Source organism: Strix aluco, unplaced genomic scaffold, assembly GCF_031877795.1.
Source record: "Strix aluco isolate bStrAlu1 unplaced genomic scaffold, bStrAlu1.hap1 H_1, whole genome shotgun sequence".
Classification (NCBI taxonomy): domain Eukaryota; kingdom Metazoa; phylum Chordata; class Aves; order Strigiformes; family Strigidae; genus Strix; species Strix aluco.
The window spans coordinates 766,501-786,483 of NW_027436666.1; the positions used below are offsets into that span (position 1 = coordinate 766,501).

The 19,983-nt window shown below is 38.4% G+C and overlaps 1 protein-coding gene across 26 annotated transcripts in view; it reads left to right on the forward strand.

The window, feature by feature from the left end:
* Positions 1 to 19,983, forward strand: part of LOC141919139 (RNA binding protein fox-1 homolog 1) — a 766,805-nt gene that overhangs the window by 643,822 nt on the left and 103,000 nt on the right. For all 26 annotated transcript variants that reach the window (XM_074814133.1, XM_074814139.1, XM_074814151.1 and 23 more), the window contains one exon: positions 17,934 to 18,077. In XM_074814133.1, the coding sequence (XP_074670234.1) occupies positions 17,934 to 18,077 (144 nt within the window). The remainder of the gene's footprint in view (positions 1 to 17,933; positions 18,078 to 19,983) is intronic.

A 19,983-nucleotide genomic window follows, 5' to 3' on the forward strand; every position in this document is an offset into this window, starting at 1 on the left:
TGTCTGTCAGATACTCCAGTCCCTCGCACACTGCTGACTCATATTCCATTTGTTTTCCAGGACTCCCATGTCTTTTTCTGCAGAGCTGCTTTTCAGCCAGTCACTCCCCTGTGCATGGGGTTGTTCCTCCCCAAGTGCACGACTTTGTACTCCCTTTGTTGAACTTCCTGAGGTTCCTCTTGGACTATTTCTATAGTTTGTTGAGGTCCCTCTGCATGACAGCACAACCCTCTGGTGTGTCAGTCACTCCACCCAGCTTTGTTTCATGTGCAAACAACATTACTAGACTGAGTCCCATTTCTGAGAATTCAAGAGAAGGTGAAACTCTGTAGTAATGGCTGAGGGAGCATGGCTGTAACATCCTGTACTGATTCCTGAAGTGAACTATAGATAGCAAAACTGTTTGAGACTATTATGGCTAATGGCTTTTCCATATAGATGTTGAATGAAAACAGGTATGTCTTGACTGAGGAATTTCTGGTTGCTGTGCTTGAGGACAAACAAGGGCAGAAGTCTGTTGGCAAGCTTCTTGTGAGAAATAGGGAAGGATAGGAAATAGCTTTAAACTCTTAGTGCCAACTCTCCTGATTTAGGGGTTGCTATTAGGGAATTTCTTTGCCCTCTTTCATGAGAACTTTTCCAGGAAGGGAAGGCCTGATTTGGGGGGGATTTGAGTTCTGTTTCTGCTTCTTCAGTAGATGTTTCCCTAAACTTGAGTATCGGTAATCAAAGTTGTTGACCAATTCTGCAGTAAATGCTGCATTGGTGAAGCTCTGTAACAAGCAGCATTCATATGATCTAGCAGAATTCACCATAAGATTAGCATTCACATCTAGATTGGAACTGGTGATTTAAACCCTTTGCAAATTCACTGAACCATTCAGTACCCTTTAGATTTTTCTTTTTTTTTTTTTTTTAAGTGGAAGAAGGGATTTGTTCTACCTGTTTAAATCATCTTCCACATTAATGAAGGAAAAGTGTTGAATGAGCTTGAAAAGAAGGATGAGAAAGTCTGCTTCTGGTTTATGTAAAGCATAATGTTTCATGTCGTGGACTTTTCTGTCTTTGGTTGGGCTAGTGGAAAACTTCAGGCACGTTCTATTGACAGTGATAGTGCATCCTAGTGTTGTATAGCAAGGATGGCATCAGAGAATGGCAGGCACAGAAGGGCTTTTCCATTCAAAACATTGTATCTCTTCTGAAATGCTGCTTGCATTTGTTTGCAACATGCTCAGATAGGAGGGTACCAAACATAACCAATAAGAAAAATAAATCCAGCTATTTTTTCATGGAATGGCGGTAAACTAAGTTTGAAAAATTACTATTCTGCCTAGGAGCTGAACTGGTGTTTGTTAAGTTCGTTTATACCTGGGTATAAAAAGAGCAATGTGATTTAGAAAGTGTGCGTTTGTGACATGGAGAACCCTCAAATTCCTCTGTGTTTCAGAGAGTTCAAGAATTGTCTCCTTGGGCTAAGACATGCAAGTGAGCAAATGAAAAGTCACAGCAGAAATTCAGGAATAGGTGAGGGGTCAAACAGTGAAAAAGCTTTTATCATTCTGTCACATTTTCTTTCTTTTCATGAGCTTGCACTGTAGCAATCAACCATTCTCTCTCAGCATGAAACTCTGCTCTCACAAGTTCACTCTGCAGTTGGTTGTGTCAACACAACTCTTACAAAAAGGGACTTTACATGCATGACAAGTCTAGTTCAGGGGGGGGAATTCCAAAAACTAGAGTACATTGATTCCAGCTGAGGGTAAACATTGCTTTCTAAACAAGTCTTAATAGCCAAACCTGCAAATGTTCCATCTAAAGACACTTCTTCCTTTTCTTTTAAAGAAAGTAATGTCCTTTGAAGCTGTGTAGCATAGGATTTCATAAATTATTTTTCCTTTGGACAGATATCGTTAAATGTCACAGCATTGTAGTCACAGACTTCAAAAGATATTTTTGTCCAGATAGAGCCTGTTGCCAGAACAAAAATTTAATCTTTATTGCAGCATTGCAGCCTTTTATAATGTTGGCTTATGAGGGATATTACTTGCAAGAACATTTAAGAAAAGAATCTCGTTCAATTTTATAACAGTGATGCTTGTGCATGAATGAATTACCACAGGTAAAAGTACAGTCGCCTTCCTGTGTATTGAGTTATGTTGTTTTGTGAATAAGTTCCTCGTATATTAAGGTAATAACTGAGTTGGATAGGAGAACTTATTTAGGGAGAATGAGTGGATTTTCAGTAACAAAGTTATTGCCACAAACTTTGCATCAGTCAGAAAGTCTTGGTCTCAAGAGCAGTGTCCTGATTCATTGCCAGTGTGTGATTGCCTTTCAAAGTGTGATTTAGTTATAATAGTTCTAAAACACCTTCTTCTATTAGCCATATTTACCTGTAAGCTTTACAAAACATTTCTATATTTTTTCATCTATTTTGCTTCTCTTCACTGAAACTTTGTTACTTACTGGTACTTGGCAGATCTGTATGTTTGGATATTTAAAACATTTCATATCCATTCCTCATTAATACTTTCAGAGGAAGCATTTCAACTCCTGTTTTATATAACGTGGTCGGGATAAGTGGCAGTTTCCAAACTGACTGAAGGTGACCTAAGGCTGTGCTGCCATAGAAAGGAATAGGCCTGTCCTCCAGCTTTCTCTTACCCAACATCATCTACATATTTATCTCCCTTTCTTCAGTTGTGAATTGCATCAGCTCACAGACTCATTTTATGAAGTGTGAGCTTCCAGTTGGATCAGTGGCTCTGAACCAACGCTCATCTGTACAAGCGCTGGAGTAAACACAAGGCTGGGTGGGAGGAACCTGACTCCCAACGTGCTATGAAAGGCAGGACTTTGTGACGGGTGTGTCTTTGAGGCTTTACCTGAATGTGAAATGACACCCTTAGCATTATGTTTCTTTTTAGGCACACAAGAGGAAACAAGCTCCATTGTGAGAGAAATAACAGAGGTAAATTTAGGCTGTAAGTGTGCTGAGTAATTTGTTGGCAGAAATGACATGAGCAAGTCATTTTTTAGTGCTGAGGATACTGGTAGCTTTTTGTTCTTGTAATACTTTGATGGGTTTATTGAACAAGCTTGTGTGATGTGAAGTTAGAGCTCCCATTCAAATGATAAAATACCTTTAATCAACTCTAATCAAGATTTCTATATTTATTTTCATGGTATTTTTTTGATACGTTTTCATTTGTTGCCTGTCCAGATTTTATGTGAGTCTTTCAAGTATTGAAACAAAGGTTTTTTTAAACACTTCATTTCTGCTGTCGAAGTCCTTTGAAAGAGCAACAAGAATTACATCAGAAATAATAGTCTTCTGACTAACAGATGAAAGAGGAATAACAAAATTAATTGAATATTTCTTTGCGTCTGTATATCACTGCTTAAGATATTTCATTTCAATTAAATTAATGTTTTTGTCCTTTGACCAGTAAAATGTTTCCTAGTATGTCCGCTTCATTTTTTTTAAAGATAAACCCAAGGAATTTATTTTTAAATTATCTTATGAAAATATCACAATAATCAGTTTTTGTAAATGTAGAATGAACTACTGAAAGTGTGCATAGACTGTATGCATTTCCTTCTTGGCTAATGGAGCCAGGATGCAGCTGCTTAGAGAATGGTTTTGTTAATTGTTGTTGTGACATTCATGAATGGGATCAGTAGGTAGTCAGAAATAGTTACTGAATCTATGCAAACAATAAATAATACATTAAGGCAACCTACTATAATTCCTTCACCAATTTCAGTTGTATGTCCTTTACCGAACTTGGCAACTGCTTAGTTACTCAAAACCTTATTAAAACCTATTATGAATATTCTTTTAAAAATAATATCTGCTCTTTATACCTGCGAATTTTGCCTGAGTTTCAAGACAATAGGTTTAGAATCCAAAACATTTATGATTTCTGGTGGTTCCAGTCCAAACATGATTGATGTGCTATTCCCTGATATCCTGCTGACTATTTTAGAAGAAAAATGATGAGCCAGCAATGGCAACTTAAGGCACTATGTATTCCATATCGTTAAGGAAGATAGATTGGGGAAATAATTAATGTAGCCAAGTAATTAATAACTTTTTGGTTGCCCTGCAGTACCAGAAGCTTAAGAAACCTATCTTATTGCTCCTATCTGTCCTCAAAATTAATGATCTCTTATTTAGGCTGCTAGCTTTCTATGCATAAGCTATCACAATAATAGCAGTACTTTCTTGTAGCCTGTGGTATCAGCATCCAGAATGCATCCATCTAGAAATGAAAGAAATAATCAGTACTGCTTTAAAGTCTTCAACCTGGAACAATACCCAGTACGCTGAAGCCCCAAAGCATGTTCAATAGCAGGAACCATAGAAACTGCTGAAGCAAAGCACAAAATTATTCAGGTTCTTTTTCATTTGTCTGTAAATTGGATTAAGGGACTCTGCTGGGGTATGCTTGTGTGTTGCAGTATATCTGAAACAAATGTCCCAGTCAGAGTCAACCTCTTTACATAGTCTTCCTGGTAGTAAATTATATTCATCTGAGTGATCAAGGACCTCCAACATGAAATATTCCAGAGGGGAGGTGGTTGTCTCTTCTCGCTTAAAAAAGGTGCGCTGACACCCTGTCTCCTGACACCCTGCCCCTTGACCAGTATTGGCAGTGTAGACAGACTGCTGACACCCCGCCTCTGACCGACAGCAGCAGTGTAGGCAGAGAGCTGTCTGTGCTATTCCTGTAAGGTACGACTCTCTCAAATCACACTGCTGCTGGTGGAGTCAAGGGGTGGCGTGACTCTTGCTCACATTCAAAAGGCATTTCCACAAGTGGCTGTTGCTGCCAAATGACCCAGACACCAAGTGTCCCTGGCAGCCCACCAAAGACATGGCATCTCTTATGATCCAGTGTTTGCTATCGGTGATCGGGTGAGTTGCCGTATGGACGTGTCGTTGATCATCGTTCTTACTGCCTCTTTAAAGCTTTGTTGTCAGACTCCATTACTGCTCAGACTACATGCACTTATATTGAATGTAATATGAGACATGCAGAACTGCAATTGTGTAGGGGCTATGCTGGTCCCCTATGTTTGGGAGAAAAGAAAGGTGGGCGTCCTTGTCTGATATGAAACTTATTTAAGGCATTTGTTGGAGACATGGACAGTGGGATTGAGGCACCTTCAACAATTTTGCCCATGACACCAAGCTGTGTGGTATGGCCGACATGCTGGAGGGATGTGCCATCCAGAGGGACCTGGACAGGCTGGAGTGGTGGCCTGTGCAAACCTCGTGGAGTTCAACAAGGCCAAGTGCAAGGTCCTGCCCATGGGTCAGGGCAATCCCAAGCATAAATACAGGCTGGGCGAGGAGTGGATGGAGAGCAGCCCCGAGGAGAAGGACTTGGGGGTGTTAGTGAATGGAAAACACACTATGAGCCAGCAATGTGTGCTCACAGCCCAGAAAGCCACCCGTGTCCTGGGCTGCATCAAGAGAAGTGTGGTCAGCAGGTCGAGGGAGGGGATTTCCTGCTTGACAAACCTGATCTCCTTCTACGAGAGGGCGACCCGCTTATTGGATGAGGGAAAGGCTGTGGATGTTGTCTACCTTGACTTCAGTAAGGCCCTTGACACTGTTTCCCACAGCATTCTCCTGGCAAAACTGGCTGCTCATGACTTGGATGGGCACACGCTTTGCTGGGTAAAAAACTGGTTGGATGGCCGGGCCCAAAGAGTTGTCGCGAATGGAGTTAAATCCGGTTGGCGGCCGGTCACGAGTGGTGTCCCCCAGGGCTCGGTTTTGGGGCCACTCCTGTTTAACATCTTTATTGATGATCTAGACAAGGGGATCGAGTGCACCCTCAGTAAGTTTGCAGATGACACCAAGCTGGGTGGGAGTGTTGATCGGCTCGAGGGTAGGGAGGCTCTGCAGAGAGACCTGGACAGGCTGGAGCGGTGGGCTGAGGCCAACTGCAGGAGCTTCACTAAGGCCAAATGCCAGGTGTGGCACTTGGGCCACAACAACCCCCAGCAGCGCTACAGGCTTGGGGAGGAGTGGCTGGAGAGCTGCCAGTCAGAGAGGGACCAGGGGTTGCTGACTGACAGCCGGCTGAACATGAGCCAGCAATGTGCCCAGGTGGCCAAGAAGGCCAATGGCATCCTGGCTTGTATCAGAAATAGTGTGGTCAGCAGGGACAGGGAAGGGATCTTACCCCTGTACTCGGCACTGGTGAGGCTGCACCTCGATTACTGTGTTCAGTTTTGGGCCCCTCACTACAAAAAGGACATTGAATTACTTGAATGTGTCCAAAGAAGGGCAACGAAGCTGGTGCAGGGTCTGGAGCACAGGTCTGATGGGGAGCGGCTGAGGGAACTGGCGTTGTTTAGTCTGGAGAAGAGGAGGCTGAGGGGAGACCTCATCGCCCTCTACAGCTACCTGAAAGGAGGTTGCAGAGAACTGGGAATGAGTCTCTTTAACCAAGTAACGAGTGATAGGACAAGAAATAATGGCCTCAAGTTGCACCAGGGCAAGTTTAGACTGGCTCTTAGGAAGTATTTCTTTCCAGAAGGGGTTGCTGGGCGTTGGAATGGGCTGCCCAGGGCAGGGGTGGAGTCCCCATCCCTGGAGGTGTTGAAGAGTCGGGTTGACCCAGCGCTGAGGGATCTGGTGGAGTTGAGAACAGTCAGTGTGAGGTTCATGGTTGGGCTGGATGATCTTTAAGGTCTTTTCCAACCTAGATGATTCTGTGATTCTCCTCTGCTCTGCTCTTGTGAGACACCCCCCCCTGCAGTGCTGTGTCCGGCTCTTGGGCCACCAGCATAAGACAGACATGGACCTGCTCAAGTGGGTCCAGAGGAGGCCACAAAAATTATTGGAGGCTGGAGCACCTCCCTTATGAGGACAGGCTGAGAGAGTTGGGGGGGTTCAACCTGGAGAAGAGGGGGCTCCAGGGAGACCTTATAGTGGCCTCCCAGTACTTAAAGGGGGCTACAGGAAAGGTGGTGAGGGACTCTTGATCAGGGAGTGTAGGGATAGGATGAGGGGTAATGGTTTTAAACTGAAAGAGGGGAGATTTAGATTAGATATAAGGAAGAAATTCTTCCCTGTGAGGGTGGTGAGGCACTGGAACATGTTGCCCAGAGAGGCTGTGGCTGCCCTGTCCCTGGAAGGGTTCAAGGCCAGGTTGGACGGGGCTTTAAGCAACCTGGTCAGTGGAAGGTGTCCCTGCCCATGCCAGGGGGGCTGGAACTAGATGATCTTTAAGGTCCCTTCCAACCCAACCCATTCTATGATTCTATGAAATACTTCCATTAAGTTGTTAGAATTTTGGACAAGCTCATATAGGAGAGCAGCCACTTTTTTTTGCCTTTGTTTCTAAATGCCATTCTGCATGAAGCATTTGCTTTCTTGTGAAACACAATGTAATGAATAAATCTATTCTGCCTGTACAAAAGAATCAGGCTAGATGATCAGTCCAGTTTCATCACTTGGGTCACCGAAAAGTCGTACAGTTTGCAAGCTAAGTGTATGTGTCTCACATTTCATCTCAACTTTGAAGGATGTATTTTAGTAATAATAATAGGCACAACTGAACATCTTAACATACTTTTGCAGTAGTGAAATGGAAGAGCGGACTGCTCTTATGCACTGACTGGACAGTAGCCAGTGTGATAGCTCAGTGCTTTAGAGATGGGACAGGATGGCCTCCCAGAACAGGGACTTGGCTGCTCCACATGTTTCTTTTCAGAACTGTCTTAAGGTATGCTGACAAATTGCTTTGGTTTGTTTTCATTTGGTGCTTTGGATAGTAAAATGTTTTTGTAAAGGATATGAAAACAGGAACATTATACCTTTTGTAATCTAGGAAATTGAGCGAAACTAATGGGAATGGTGAAATTATTTTGTCAAGCGGGTATAATATTGGGGTGAAGTTCTGACCCAGCTGAAATAAAAGGGAATTTTAGCACTGAAAACAAGAGGATCAGGGTTTCCCCTGCAGGGTTTAAGTCTCGCTGTCTCTGAAATGAAGCATTCCTAGAGTACAAATATTCACAGTTACGCTCGAAATTTAGCAACATTATCAAATGCAGTCATGATTATACTATTACATTTCTTTGTGCATAATGGCAAGTCCCACATCTATGTGCACTTTGCACTAGATCAGAACAAAGAACAGTGCACATTGTCTTACGAAATTGATTCTTATGCGGATAAATTGATGCAGCATGAGCTGCATGCCCTACAGTGTGAGATACTAAGACTATTTTTATATTTAGAACTAATTTGAAAAAATAATCTCACCTTGTAATACCCTGAAAGCAATGAGACTTTACTATTGACCTTTACTGATGAGAAAAGGATAACAGAGGTGCAGTTGACAAGAAAAGTCACTGATGCTTCTGGTAATGTTTATCACAGCTGTAAAAGCACAGTGATAGAATATTTTTCATGTGCACACCTTTGTGTAAACATTTAGGTACAAACAGCTGTATCTGCATCGATAAGTCCTTTTCCTCTATGTTGTTATGCTTCTGGGAAGCATATTGCAGGGCTGGGACTTTCCAGAACATAAATTTATCAAAACTAGTATCATAATTAATCAGTCAGTCTACTTATGAAAATAGGAAAGATCCAAGTCCATCGCATTTGTCAGTACACTGTTCGTAGCAAATTTGGGAAATGGTATTTTCAGAAAGTCCCCAACTCAGTTTTAAATTATTCTCTTTGCACACTTTTTAATGGAAAGGTAACTTTTCAGAATCTGGATCCTTTTTAAATGGAAAATGTGCAATATTATCTAAGGAAAGTATGAAGTTGATTTACTATGCATGATTTTTTCAGTTCTTTGTACACATTCAGTATGGTTATATTTTTGCTCAGGACGCATATATATTTTTTCTGCTGAACTTTTCTCGATTGCTTTTTTTATCAGGTTTACAAATCAAATCAAACAGGTATATTGCAGAGCTCTCTGATATTATTTTCTGCGCTTATAGCACAATGTATTGAATTATGCTTGCTCATGTACTGCTGCTGCTGTTCTCTCCAGATTGAGAGAGAATGACTGTGGGGGTTGTAAATTCACTTGGCTTCCAGCACCACTGGTTAAATCAAGAGCCCTATTCAGGCTAGAGAAGAGATAGAGCAAGTGTTCATTACACAAATCAATTTGGTCAAAAGTACAGCACAGTGGGTACTCAACCATTGCTCACATAATATTGTCAACTTAATCAAATAATGCCTAGAAGACATTCACAAGCTCTTTCTCTCAGAGAAATAACTTGATTGGTGCAGCAGGAAAAACAGGCACTGTTTCGAACATATTTTTTTAATTTAATGAGCATTTTTTTAAAATTTAAAATTCTAAAGAGCTTTACCCTTACGTACGTATACATGAGAAACTCAGCGTAGCACCTAAGTTGGCCATTGAATATATTTTTAAAAATAATCTATTGCTTTGCTTCTCTTTCTTTTCTTCCTGTAAATATTTTACGGGTTATTCCTACTAGAATTAAGCTGTTCTTCCTCTGGATTTGGTGTGCGTTTGAAAAATATGCAATCGATTTGTATTTGTTTACAGATTATAGAAGAATGGTCAAGACTTGGTAAAGGTTTTTCAGGTTATTCTAGTACGATGTATTTTCAGTTTGTCCAGGAAGAGATAATAGGTTGAGTTCAATTTTAGGCATTCCTACTGTTTATGCTCCATTTTCTCTCTAAAGGCTGAGATTGAGGACAGTGTTCTTTTTGTAGTGGCATGCAAACAGCTATTCTGTGACAGCATTTCATTACATCTAAAACAGGGTTTGAGGGTGAAAGACTTTGTCTACACCACCATTGTTTTGTCAAAAATGAAAGCGATTAGTCAATGAAAAAGCACACAATTCCAGTGTAAGAAACATTATAGGACCAACTGTCTTCAGTAATAGATGGAAAGGGATACAGAAAATTTGTATTTCCTGGGAAGGAGAATGGAATTGTTTTTTCTGCCCAAACAGTGTACACAAGGCCCTCTCAGACTTCAGGTCCACTGAACATTCTGTTTTATTGCATGTGGTGCCTTTGCCACAGGTGCTAAGGATGGGAGATGACACTCTTGTGTCCAGTCAGGAGTAACCTGGGAAATGAGTTTGTATTAAAGCTGGATGAAGGTTTAAAAGCGTACCATTTTTTTCCCCTAAAGAATGTATTTCTGGGTGAAATATATTGCAAATTTGGATTAGAAAGGTCTTAAAAATGGTGGGGGGAGATAATATTTTCTCCAAAAAGGAAATTTTAAAATTTATTTTATCCAGAACAACATCTCGTTTAGCAGTTTTCTTCACTTTTTATAAATTTTTAAAATTCTTGGGTGGGAAAAAGCTACAAAGTCAAACGAAAAAAATTATTTGCTGAAATGTTTTAGGAAATGGTTCTTTTCAGTTAAACTACGACTCTTTGGAAATTACAGTAGTTTCTTCTGATATCAGACATTTGTAGTGCAGGTTGATCCTGAGGCAGCACACTGGGTCGTGTGTTCTTTGGTTGTGAGGTGGAATGATCTAAGATGTGTTGTGGTTCACTTGCCCCAAAAGGAGCAGCAGCTCTTAAAGGACTAGATATACTCCTCAGAGGTGCTTCAGGAGTACCACACGGGCCACTACCTCCACTTGAGTAATCACTACAAAACAAATTTTGTTAGGAATCATGCATGCCTATTGCCAGTTGCTAGAAGGAACTTTTTCACCAACTAAACTTCTAAAAACTTGCAACATAACTGGCACTCCTCATTTTTCATTGCATTTAACTTCCTCTCAGTGAAACCAGAAGCATTGGTAATAGTGACAGCTGTGGAAAAACCGGGCTAGCCAAAAAAAATATATTGTGGCTTTAATTTATTTTAAGAACTTGATTTCAGTGTGAAATCTTTCAAGAACTTGAGTGAAATCTATTAAAGAAGATTAGATTTTTGTTTCTGGAACTGAGTTAAGGAGACAAAGAATTAGTATTTTGGTAAAGATAAAGAAATTCTTTACAAAACAATAGATTTTATTTTAACTGTCCTAATGATGGATTTGGTTAAAAAGTCTACCATATATTTATACTGAAAGTATTTTACACGAAATAAAAAATAATTTTCTAAAACACCCTCTTTGATTTGGGTTTGTTTACCTATAAGAATGGTTTCAATTTTAATTCATTCTACCGCCTAAGTCTTCAGTAGCTCACTGAAGTAAAGGGAGTCCATCTCAATTTATTTCTCTCTATGTGAGAATTTGATCATCTGGTTTTTTAATCTGTATTTATAACTTTCATTGTAAGTTTTAAGACTACTGTATGTTAAGATTCCTTAATATTTTATAATTGCAAATATGTGCTGGAATAGGAACCAGAAAGCAGTCTCTGTGATTTGACCAGAAATGGCAAGGAGTGTGACAGCTGTAGGTGGTGATATACTGAAAGAGAGAGAGAGAGAAGAGCAAATCAGTAAAAACAAATTCCTGTAAAATATGTATAAATATTGAAGACAGCTGAGACTCAAAGAGAAGTTTTATATCAGATATAACTTACATTAGCTTTGGTAACAATGTTTTCTGAATGCGGACTAGCGAAGACTTTTCTGTGTCATTTTTCCCCTGAGTTATGTTTCGAACTGGCAGAGAATGACTTGAGATATTGTAATGAAACATCGTATACAAGGGCAGCTGATTTTAGTACTAGTTTTCTTAAAATCTTTGCTATTATCGTTTACACCTCCACACACTTCTGGTAGCTGATTTGATAATTTCAGTGATAAATATTAATGTGATTCTATACTTAGGCAATATTATGAGCCTATCTATTTCATTTAAATTAGCTAGCTCAAGAAGTCAGTTTCAGGATGTTTGTTTCTCTGAGGGGAATAGATATATATCCTCATTTTTTGCGTTAAATAGTTTCTCTTCAATATTTATGAGATGATAACAATGCAAAACATAATTTTTATTAAAATGGAGATGTGTATGTCTTGAATAAGATTGACAAAGGTCCAGAGAAAAGTGAACTATAAAGAGAACTATCAAAGAATAATAATAGCATGACATAGGGTCTTAGAGAGTAATATTTATTCTCTGAAATGATAAATTGACATATGAAGACATATTTCTGGGTAGAGATGTAGGCATGCCTCACATGATTTTCTCTGAATGTTGTCCATACCTAAATTAAATTTCACCAAGATTAAACTTGTTTAGCTCATATATATCGATTGAGTTAGAAATTATTATGGAAAATTGAGCATCTCAATTCTGTATGAAGTGCCTGCAGATGCAATCAACAGTCATTAAAGGTTTCAAGTTTCAGCAACTTATTTTAACATTTATGACATAAAATGCTGCTGGAAACTGCAGTTGTGTGCAGTTGTGTATTAATAAATATCCATAGCAAATTTTTTTTCCATAAATAAGATTTTGTAGCAGTGTCTGTCATTTTATAGTCAATGGGATGCCAAAGTTTTCATTCTTTGATTTCCTCCAGGCAATACTCATCAATAATCTGCTAAAATATGTAGCTGTTTATTAGGTCTTTTTAAATCAGAAATACATTCTCAGTGGAACCAAAAAAAAAAGTCATGTAGCAAATCAGTGGAAATGACCTTTCGGTGAAGATGACAAATGAGATCTTAAACCTCAGAGCTACCAAGTAGCCTGATAGAGTGCTGACCGACATGCATAGGAAACGAGCCAATCTGTAGTAATTTTCAAGGGTGCAGAGAACCTGCAGTTACCGTTGATTTCTTATAGCGCTAAGGGTCTGTATTACCAGTGCTTTCAGCTCCCAGTGCATTCATAGCTTTACCTGTTTAGAAAAACAGCTTCTTTTAAAATTATTTGAACTGCTTTTTTAAAAAAATATTTATTTATTTAATAGGTTTAACAGTTATGAAGCATGATGTAGCGTTCTAGAAATGTTTAGGAACTTTACAGTCTCATAGAAATTCCATACCTCAGGCTTTGTAAATGGAAGCAGTCTGTTTGGGGGTATTTACTGATGCCCTGTGATAAACATTGTAGTGTCAACACCTGCTCTGTACGTTGTGACCACACTGACCACGTTGTACTCACGTGATGCTGTTGTGACCAATGGACAATAGAAGGACATAAAGTGACAGCAATCAAAATTGTATTGAAAATTCATACCTGCAACAACTATATGCTGTTGAAAATAAAGTTGTGAATATTGATTAGGAAGAACAGACAAGAAAGGAATTGTTCCCTTCTAACTTAAGGGCGGGCCTTATCCAAGGTCACAATTGTAGAAGAGAGACCCTTAAAGGCTCCTGGAGAACTATTAGATGAAAAAAAGACCTCTTTGTTCTGAAAATTATCATAGATATCCAGCTAGTAAGATTCAGTGGATGAGATCTTTAGTAGGCAACTGGAGGTACAGTACTAAACTCATGAATAATAGGGATATCAAGTGATTTGATGCCTTCTGCAGCCAGACTGCCAGTTGACATGACCACTGGAATATGTTGGTTACAAGTTCTGCAACTGAATGTACAAAAGGTAACCAGGAGAGAGGTTCTTCTGGAGGGCATTCGAGCCAGGACAGAGAAACTGATAGTTAATGCTGGGCTAGAGGGAATCTTTGAAAGTGACTGTGAAATGCAGTCCTGGGAAGAAGAGCAAGAGAACCTTTCTTCTTTGCATGATTCCTCACTGTAGAAGTCAGCCTCAGCCAGGTGATTATTACAGTAATTTCCCAACTGTTAGAAAAAGTTGTCAGTCTCAAAGAGGAAAAAAACCAATTAAAGGATATTCAGGTAAGTTAGGTATGGTGGCTTTTTGTCAGTTAAGTGTTTCTAAAGTATTCCAAAGTATTTAAAGATTGAACTGATAATATTTTGGAGCCATTAGTGTCTGTCTGCTACCTTGTGGAGAATGAGTAGAGGTACTGGAGAACTGGAGTGTGGTAGACATACTGCCAGGTTTTAAAGAGGAGGGAGAGAAAAGTGTTGGTTATGTAGGCTAAAGGGATGTGTTGTCATCAGAGTTTCAGTCCTGGGAAAATACTGGGACAAGTAAATGCACACTGCATTTTTTAACACCTGAAAGTACAAGTAGAATAGCCATCAGCGTGGATTTGTCAAAAAGATACAGCCTTTTACTTCTACAGTGGCCTTGTGGAGGAAGGAAAAGCCTTGAATGTTATATTTTGCTTTTCATAAGGCTTTGACACTTTCACAGAAGACATGCTTTTAAGCAAGCTGGGAAATATAGTAAACATGCAACTACAATAGGCTGGGTGGAAAACTAGAAACTGTGTTTAAGAAGTAGCTCACTATCAAAATGAGAAGATTTATTAAAAGGAGCTCTGCAGGGATTTGTGGTGACTCGTGTTTTTCAATATTTTCATTAATGATCCAAATGATGGAAGAGAGTGTAGACTTATTAAATTTGCAACAATACCAAGCTGTGAAGGACTGCAAGTACATTGCAGGACAGGATTGGAATTCAAAATAATCTTGATAAATTGTAGGTATTGTCTGGAAAAATAAGATGCTGTTCAAAAACATCAAATGCAAGGTGTTTACACAGCAATAACAAACTTCACAAATACAGCATGAAAAATCACTGGTTAGAGAGCAGTTCCGTAAAGAAGATTATAATGGATTACAAGTTGTATATGAATTTACATTGCCACCTTCTATAGGAAAAAACCCGGTACACACACAAGGAGAAGCAAGAACCACCAGATAGCAGATAGTTCCAATGGTAAAATGTTGGGTAGTTGGTTTATGAATTGTGATCTCTTCACAAAGTTAAATTCATGACTTTGATATGTGATGCTAACTCTGATACAGCTTTCTACTAAAAAAAAATCAGGTTATATGTGGAAAAACACACAGGCTATACTCCCTTCTATGTAATTTCTGTTCAATAATAAGGCTTAGGAGGGCTATTTATTTATTTGTTTTGCATAAAGCATACCAATTTGCTTGATTGAGTCAGGAGAGGGTATTGAAAGAGACCAAACCTGTAATAGATCAGGACTTGTACTGATTGCATACAGACTTCAGGGATGTAGCGAGGCTAATGTCATAAGCTAACTTCAATTAATTTTTAAAGATATATCAAACACCGGTCTTTAGATCCTCTAGCAATGAAAATATTATCTTGAAATGTATTATTTATGTGTAAAGTAAATTGCATTATAGCTCTTAGAGTCCACAGGGCTTTGAAACTTTCCTTTATGGGATTTTGCAAAATCCAGCCTGTCCTATGTGTATTTTACCTCCTTGTGTTACTTGGAAATTTTGATATAAGCTTCACATTCCAATTTCAATTTGTAGTTATCCTTCTCCAGATCTCCTAGGCACATCCGTAGATTTCTGGATGATAATATGCTTTGTAAAGAGACTGTTATATTGTCAAGCCTTTGAATACATTTTAAATGGTTTAGCTCTGTTAATTCTACCACAGACTTCTTTAAGGGCATTTACAGGTATGAATCTTTGATGACAGTGACTCCCTGAATTTTCTGGTTTTCAGTCCTCACTGCCTGATCTCTAAGTCATTCTTTGCTGAAACTGTAAATTTCAGGCTTCTGTAAACACAAATGGTAAAATAAAAAAGAAAGAAAATAACAGTACCTGGATTTACCCACTTCACCCATAATTTGTAGCTCCATTTTTGCATCATCTTCAGAAACCTCACTGGCTTTTTGTGGGCAATATATCTGTTCAGCTTCCTCATACAGAATTTGCTCCTAATGTTTTGGTATGCTAATAGTGCATGGTTCAACCCTCCTACTCCTTGTTTCTCATCATTTATATTAATACAATGAACAGAAATTACTTTCTCCAATTTGCATTTATACAGTACGCTGATTATATAATTTCTTCCTGGGGCACCGTTTGTTCCTGAAGCTAAACAGCACCTTCAGAATTCTTGAATTCTCTTCTGATTAATCTAATCGACATTAAATTCTTCTGTAGTGTTGTATTTCAAGAGTTTCCAGTTCCTTATCCCCCACCTGCTCTCCTATCCCAAATTCCCTTCATATTTCTCTCCTTTTAAGGCCTGAAGGTAGAAAGTAATCTCTGTGTGTCTATGGATGGAACAGTTGCCTAAAATCTGAATTTTGAATTTTTGAGTTGGTTTTAGGTAGCAAGAGATTAGCATGGAACATGTTTCTGTCTCTTAACAGCTGTATACAATGTTTAGTATTTAAATCACTAGAAATTTGTAAAGATGAACTGTTTACTTTGTGGGACCCTGCCTATGAGTTCAGGGAGTAGCAGATGAAGAGATGTGGTGGCACTGACTCAGTTTTAGGGTTACACTTGAGCTGTTCCCAGTGCCTTCTTTGGGTCACTTGAAAATCCTTCTCTAGTGCACGCAAAAGTTTGCGTATAAGTATCATCACATCCCATCAAATGTAGACCCTGCTGATGAACTGATGCTTCTGCAGAAATTATAAGCAACTTTACTTGTAAAACGTTCTTAGCACAGAAGTATAGGCTGTACAGGAAATTGTAGATGTTTGTACTTAGAATTCGAGAACATTTGCATTTACTGGGGAAGATGATGTTGAATTTATCTTGCTAGAATTAAATTTACATATAGTTATTGCTGATGTAAATGATGTATTCTGATGAGTTCTTTCACTTCCTCCTTAACAGGCTTATTGGTACTAAAACTGTGTGGTAAGGTTTATTTTATTTAACCATTTTTATTTTGCTTAGGCTGTTGTCTCCTAAAAGAAATTTCATACCAGCAGGAAATGGGAGATTTCTTCTTTTTTTTTTTTTTTTTTTAATGAAAAAAGTCAGAAAGACAAGCTGAACTGTGACATTAGAACACAAGAGAAAAATGAATGCTTGGAAGATGAATATAGTCAGAAGGAATAGGAAGGACAGAGAAAATAGAATAGCAGTTGTAAGATAATCCTTGTAGTTTCATTCAACTATTTTCTTTCCTCTTCTTTTCTTCCAGATCACCTCTACTAGAGCAAAAGAAAATAACTTATGCTGTTTATACATACCTATGCAAAATCTTTTTCGAGTGAATGTGTGCTGTACGTGCAGTGATTAATTAGGCACTGTATGATACGATTAAAGAACACAGATGACAAATTTCTATAATATACTGATAGACCAGCATTGGTTATTTTTACTTTTCGGATGAAAGACATTATGTTTTTTCCTAATCTCTCTGGGGGTTTATAATTGTTTCTTTGTTAAATAGTAATACACAGCAATGTCCTTCAATTATAAAGCAGTGTTTTAAAACTAGGGAACAGTATCCCTGTAAGAAGTACCATGGTATGATCTTACTTTGGTGAGAAAGAAAATCTATAAAACTTTGTTTCTGGATCTCTCTTCTAAGTCAGGCAACCTTCATCACCAATTATACTTCTGTTCACTTTCACAACTCAAGGCCTTTTCCATAATGGTGACCATCTATCTAGACAAAATGACCCTCTAGTGCCCATCAGCACTGCTTATGAAATGGCAACTAGGCTGTGATGTGTTACCTACCTCCTCTGTAGAAGTCCCAGTGGCCTCTGAATGAAAGTACCAATCCTATTAAATGTAGAGCTTGCTTCTGCAAGTAGACTTATTTGGACATCAAGATTGGCAAACACTGGTGGAGGTTAAAGGGGTTTCAACACTCTTACAATATAGGGAGACATATGTATTCATTATTTAAAAATAACTAAGAAAACTAACAAATAATAATCTCCTTCCTATTCTTCAGTTTATTCCAAATACATATTAAAATATCACTGAAAACGTATGCTGTTGAGACAGATACAGAAATGGATTTGATTTTCATGTATTTCAACTCCTGGTATTCTTTAGTACCTTTGAGCAGATATAGCTCATTTTAGTATCTTTTTTGAGAATTTAAGCCCACCACTTTATATTAAAAACGGCAGAAATACTTACAGTGTGCTTTATTTTGCTTTATCCTTTTAGCAGACAGATGATGCAGCACAGACCGATGGCCAGCAACAGACACAATCTTCTGAAAACACAGAAAACAAATCACAGCCAAAACGGCTTCACGTCTCAAATATACCATTCAGATTCCGGGATCCAGATCTTAGACAAATGTTTGGTGTAAGTACTCACAATTTATTTCTGGTTTTTTATATATGCATTGCAATAGTTATAGGCAACAGTGAGAGCAGTATCTCTGATTTAGGCTGTTTAACCACTTTCAGTAAGGATTCTCATTTCGTTTATTGATGACTAAACATCTGATTTGACAGTCACATCTGGGAAAAGAAATTGTGCTGATTCTACTGTATGTGATACAGATCGGTGTATTCTCTGTGTTGTGTTGTTTTGTATTACATTCAGAAAAAGCTAAAATATGTATTCAGAAAAAGGTAAACGCATCTGTATTCATGCTGTTCACACCTGGATTGATATGCCTGTATTTATTGATTTTGGAGAGCATGATATAAAATAGTCAATGCTTGACCTCACGGGCAAGGGACCCGAATCTATAGACGTAAGACACGGACTGAATTTAAGCAGGAAGTCCAGAAGTGGGAATCCTCACCCATCCCCACAGGTATTATAGGTCTATAAGGTTCTAAAGTTTTTGCCAGTTTTTTTCAGTAAGTCTCTCAATTTTTGCTTTTGCCCAGGCCATTAGCTACCTTCAAGTGTGTTGGCTGTGTTTCAGACATCTCATATGTGCCATCAATTCTTGGCTCATAACCATGAGAGGTTAGACTGGGTTTCTCCTCCCTGCTCCAAGAACTCTTAGGTTTATTTTGAAATGACACTAAATAAAATCTAGAAATAGTACTTGATCAGCTATTAGAACCCAGCTTTTCCTTTTCCAAGTCAGTACTCTTAAGTATTTGTGTTACTCTTGCTTTCTTATTTCTGACACACTAAAACTTAATTCCCTTCTGCGTTACAGTTTGTTATACAGTGCAGCATCAAGTACTTCATGGCACTATACTTCTCTCCATCTTTCATGTTCAGTTCAGATTTTTAAGTTCTTCTAGTATCTTTGTATGTGAGCTAAGACATTATGTTTTTCAGTATTTATTTCTGTGAAGTGAAGGAAACAGTCACTGCAAAAAGAACCCTGGTATAGGATTGGGAAATGAGAGTGACTGTTTTGCTGTATCTGACTTGCTACCAGTAACCTCTCCTAAATGCAGCTTACAGCTCATCAGCAAAATAGCAGAAGGCATAATAATTAACCCTCTAGAGAAAAATATGCAAATTTATTTAAATTAAACAAACCACTGAAAATAGATGGATTTTATTTGACAGTACATTAAATGAAAGGATTTTTTTTTTTTAGGGATTGTAGTAATTTATAAGTGAATAAAAACTACATTTCTTTTCAGTATTTCTAACTTTTAGGCCTCAAAAGACTAACACTGGAGAACAGATAGAGTTTTCCAGCTTTAGAATGACTTGGTAACAATAAACTTAGTTTCTGAATTGATAGAAAAATAAATTCCTGCAAGTGTGAGTTGAAATATCTGGTATGAAACATGGTAATGCTGCATCTTGACCATGTTATACACATAGCAGATGATCTTTTTACATGGATACAAATACAGCAGAGGAGGACTGTTTAAACATTAAGTCAATGTCTGCTTATACGCTAAAGTCACACTTAAAGCATTGATTAGATAGTGAATGCAAGAACATAACATAAGCCAAGGGATAACAAATGATGGTTCATTTTTCATAACCAATTTGAAACACTTTAATAAGCTGGAGAAAGAATACTGTCCTTTCTGGCCTGTAGTTGTTTATTATAGCTTGAGACTGGAGTATAGGCTCACCTCTGCAGTTCCTTGGACTCGTGTTAGATTACTCATTTGCCTGCCTCTAATTTCTGCCTTTTTGTTTACTATGTTGTGCCACTTATCAGTGTTAACACTGATTCATACTGCATGTTAATGACATGAAATAACAGAAATGACCCACGGATGCGTTACAGTGTCACATCACAAAATGTGTCATATCAGAAAGTGTTCTAACTAAA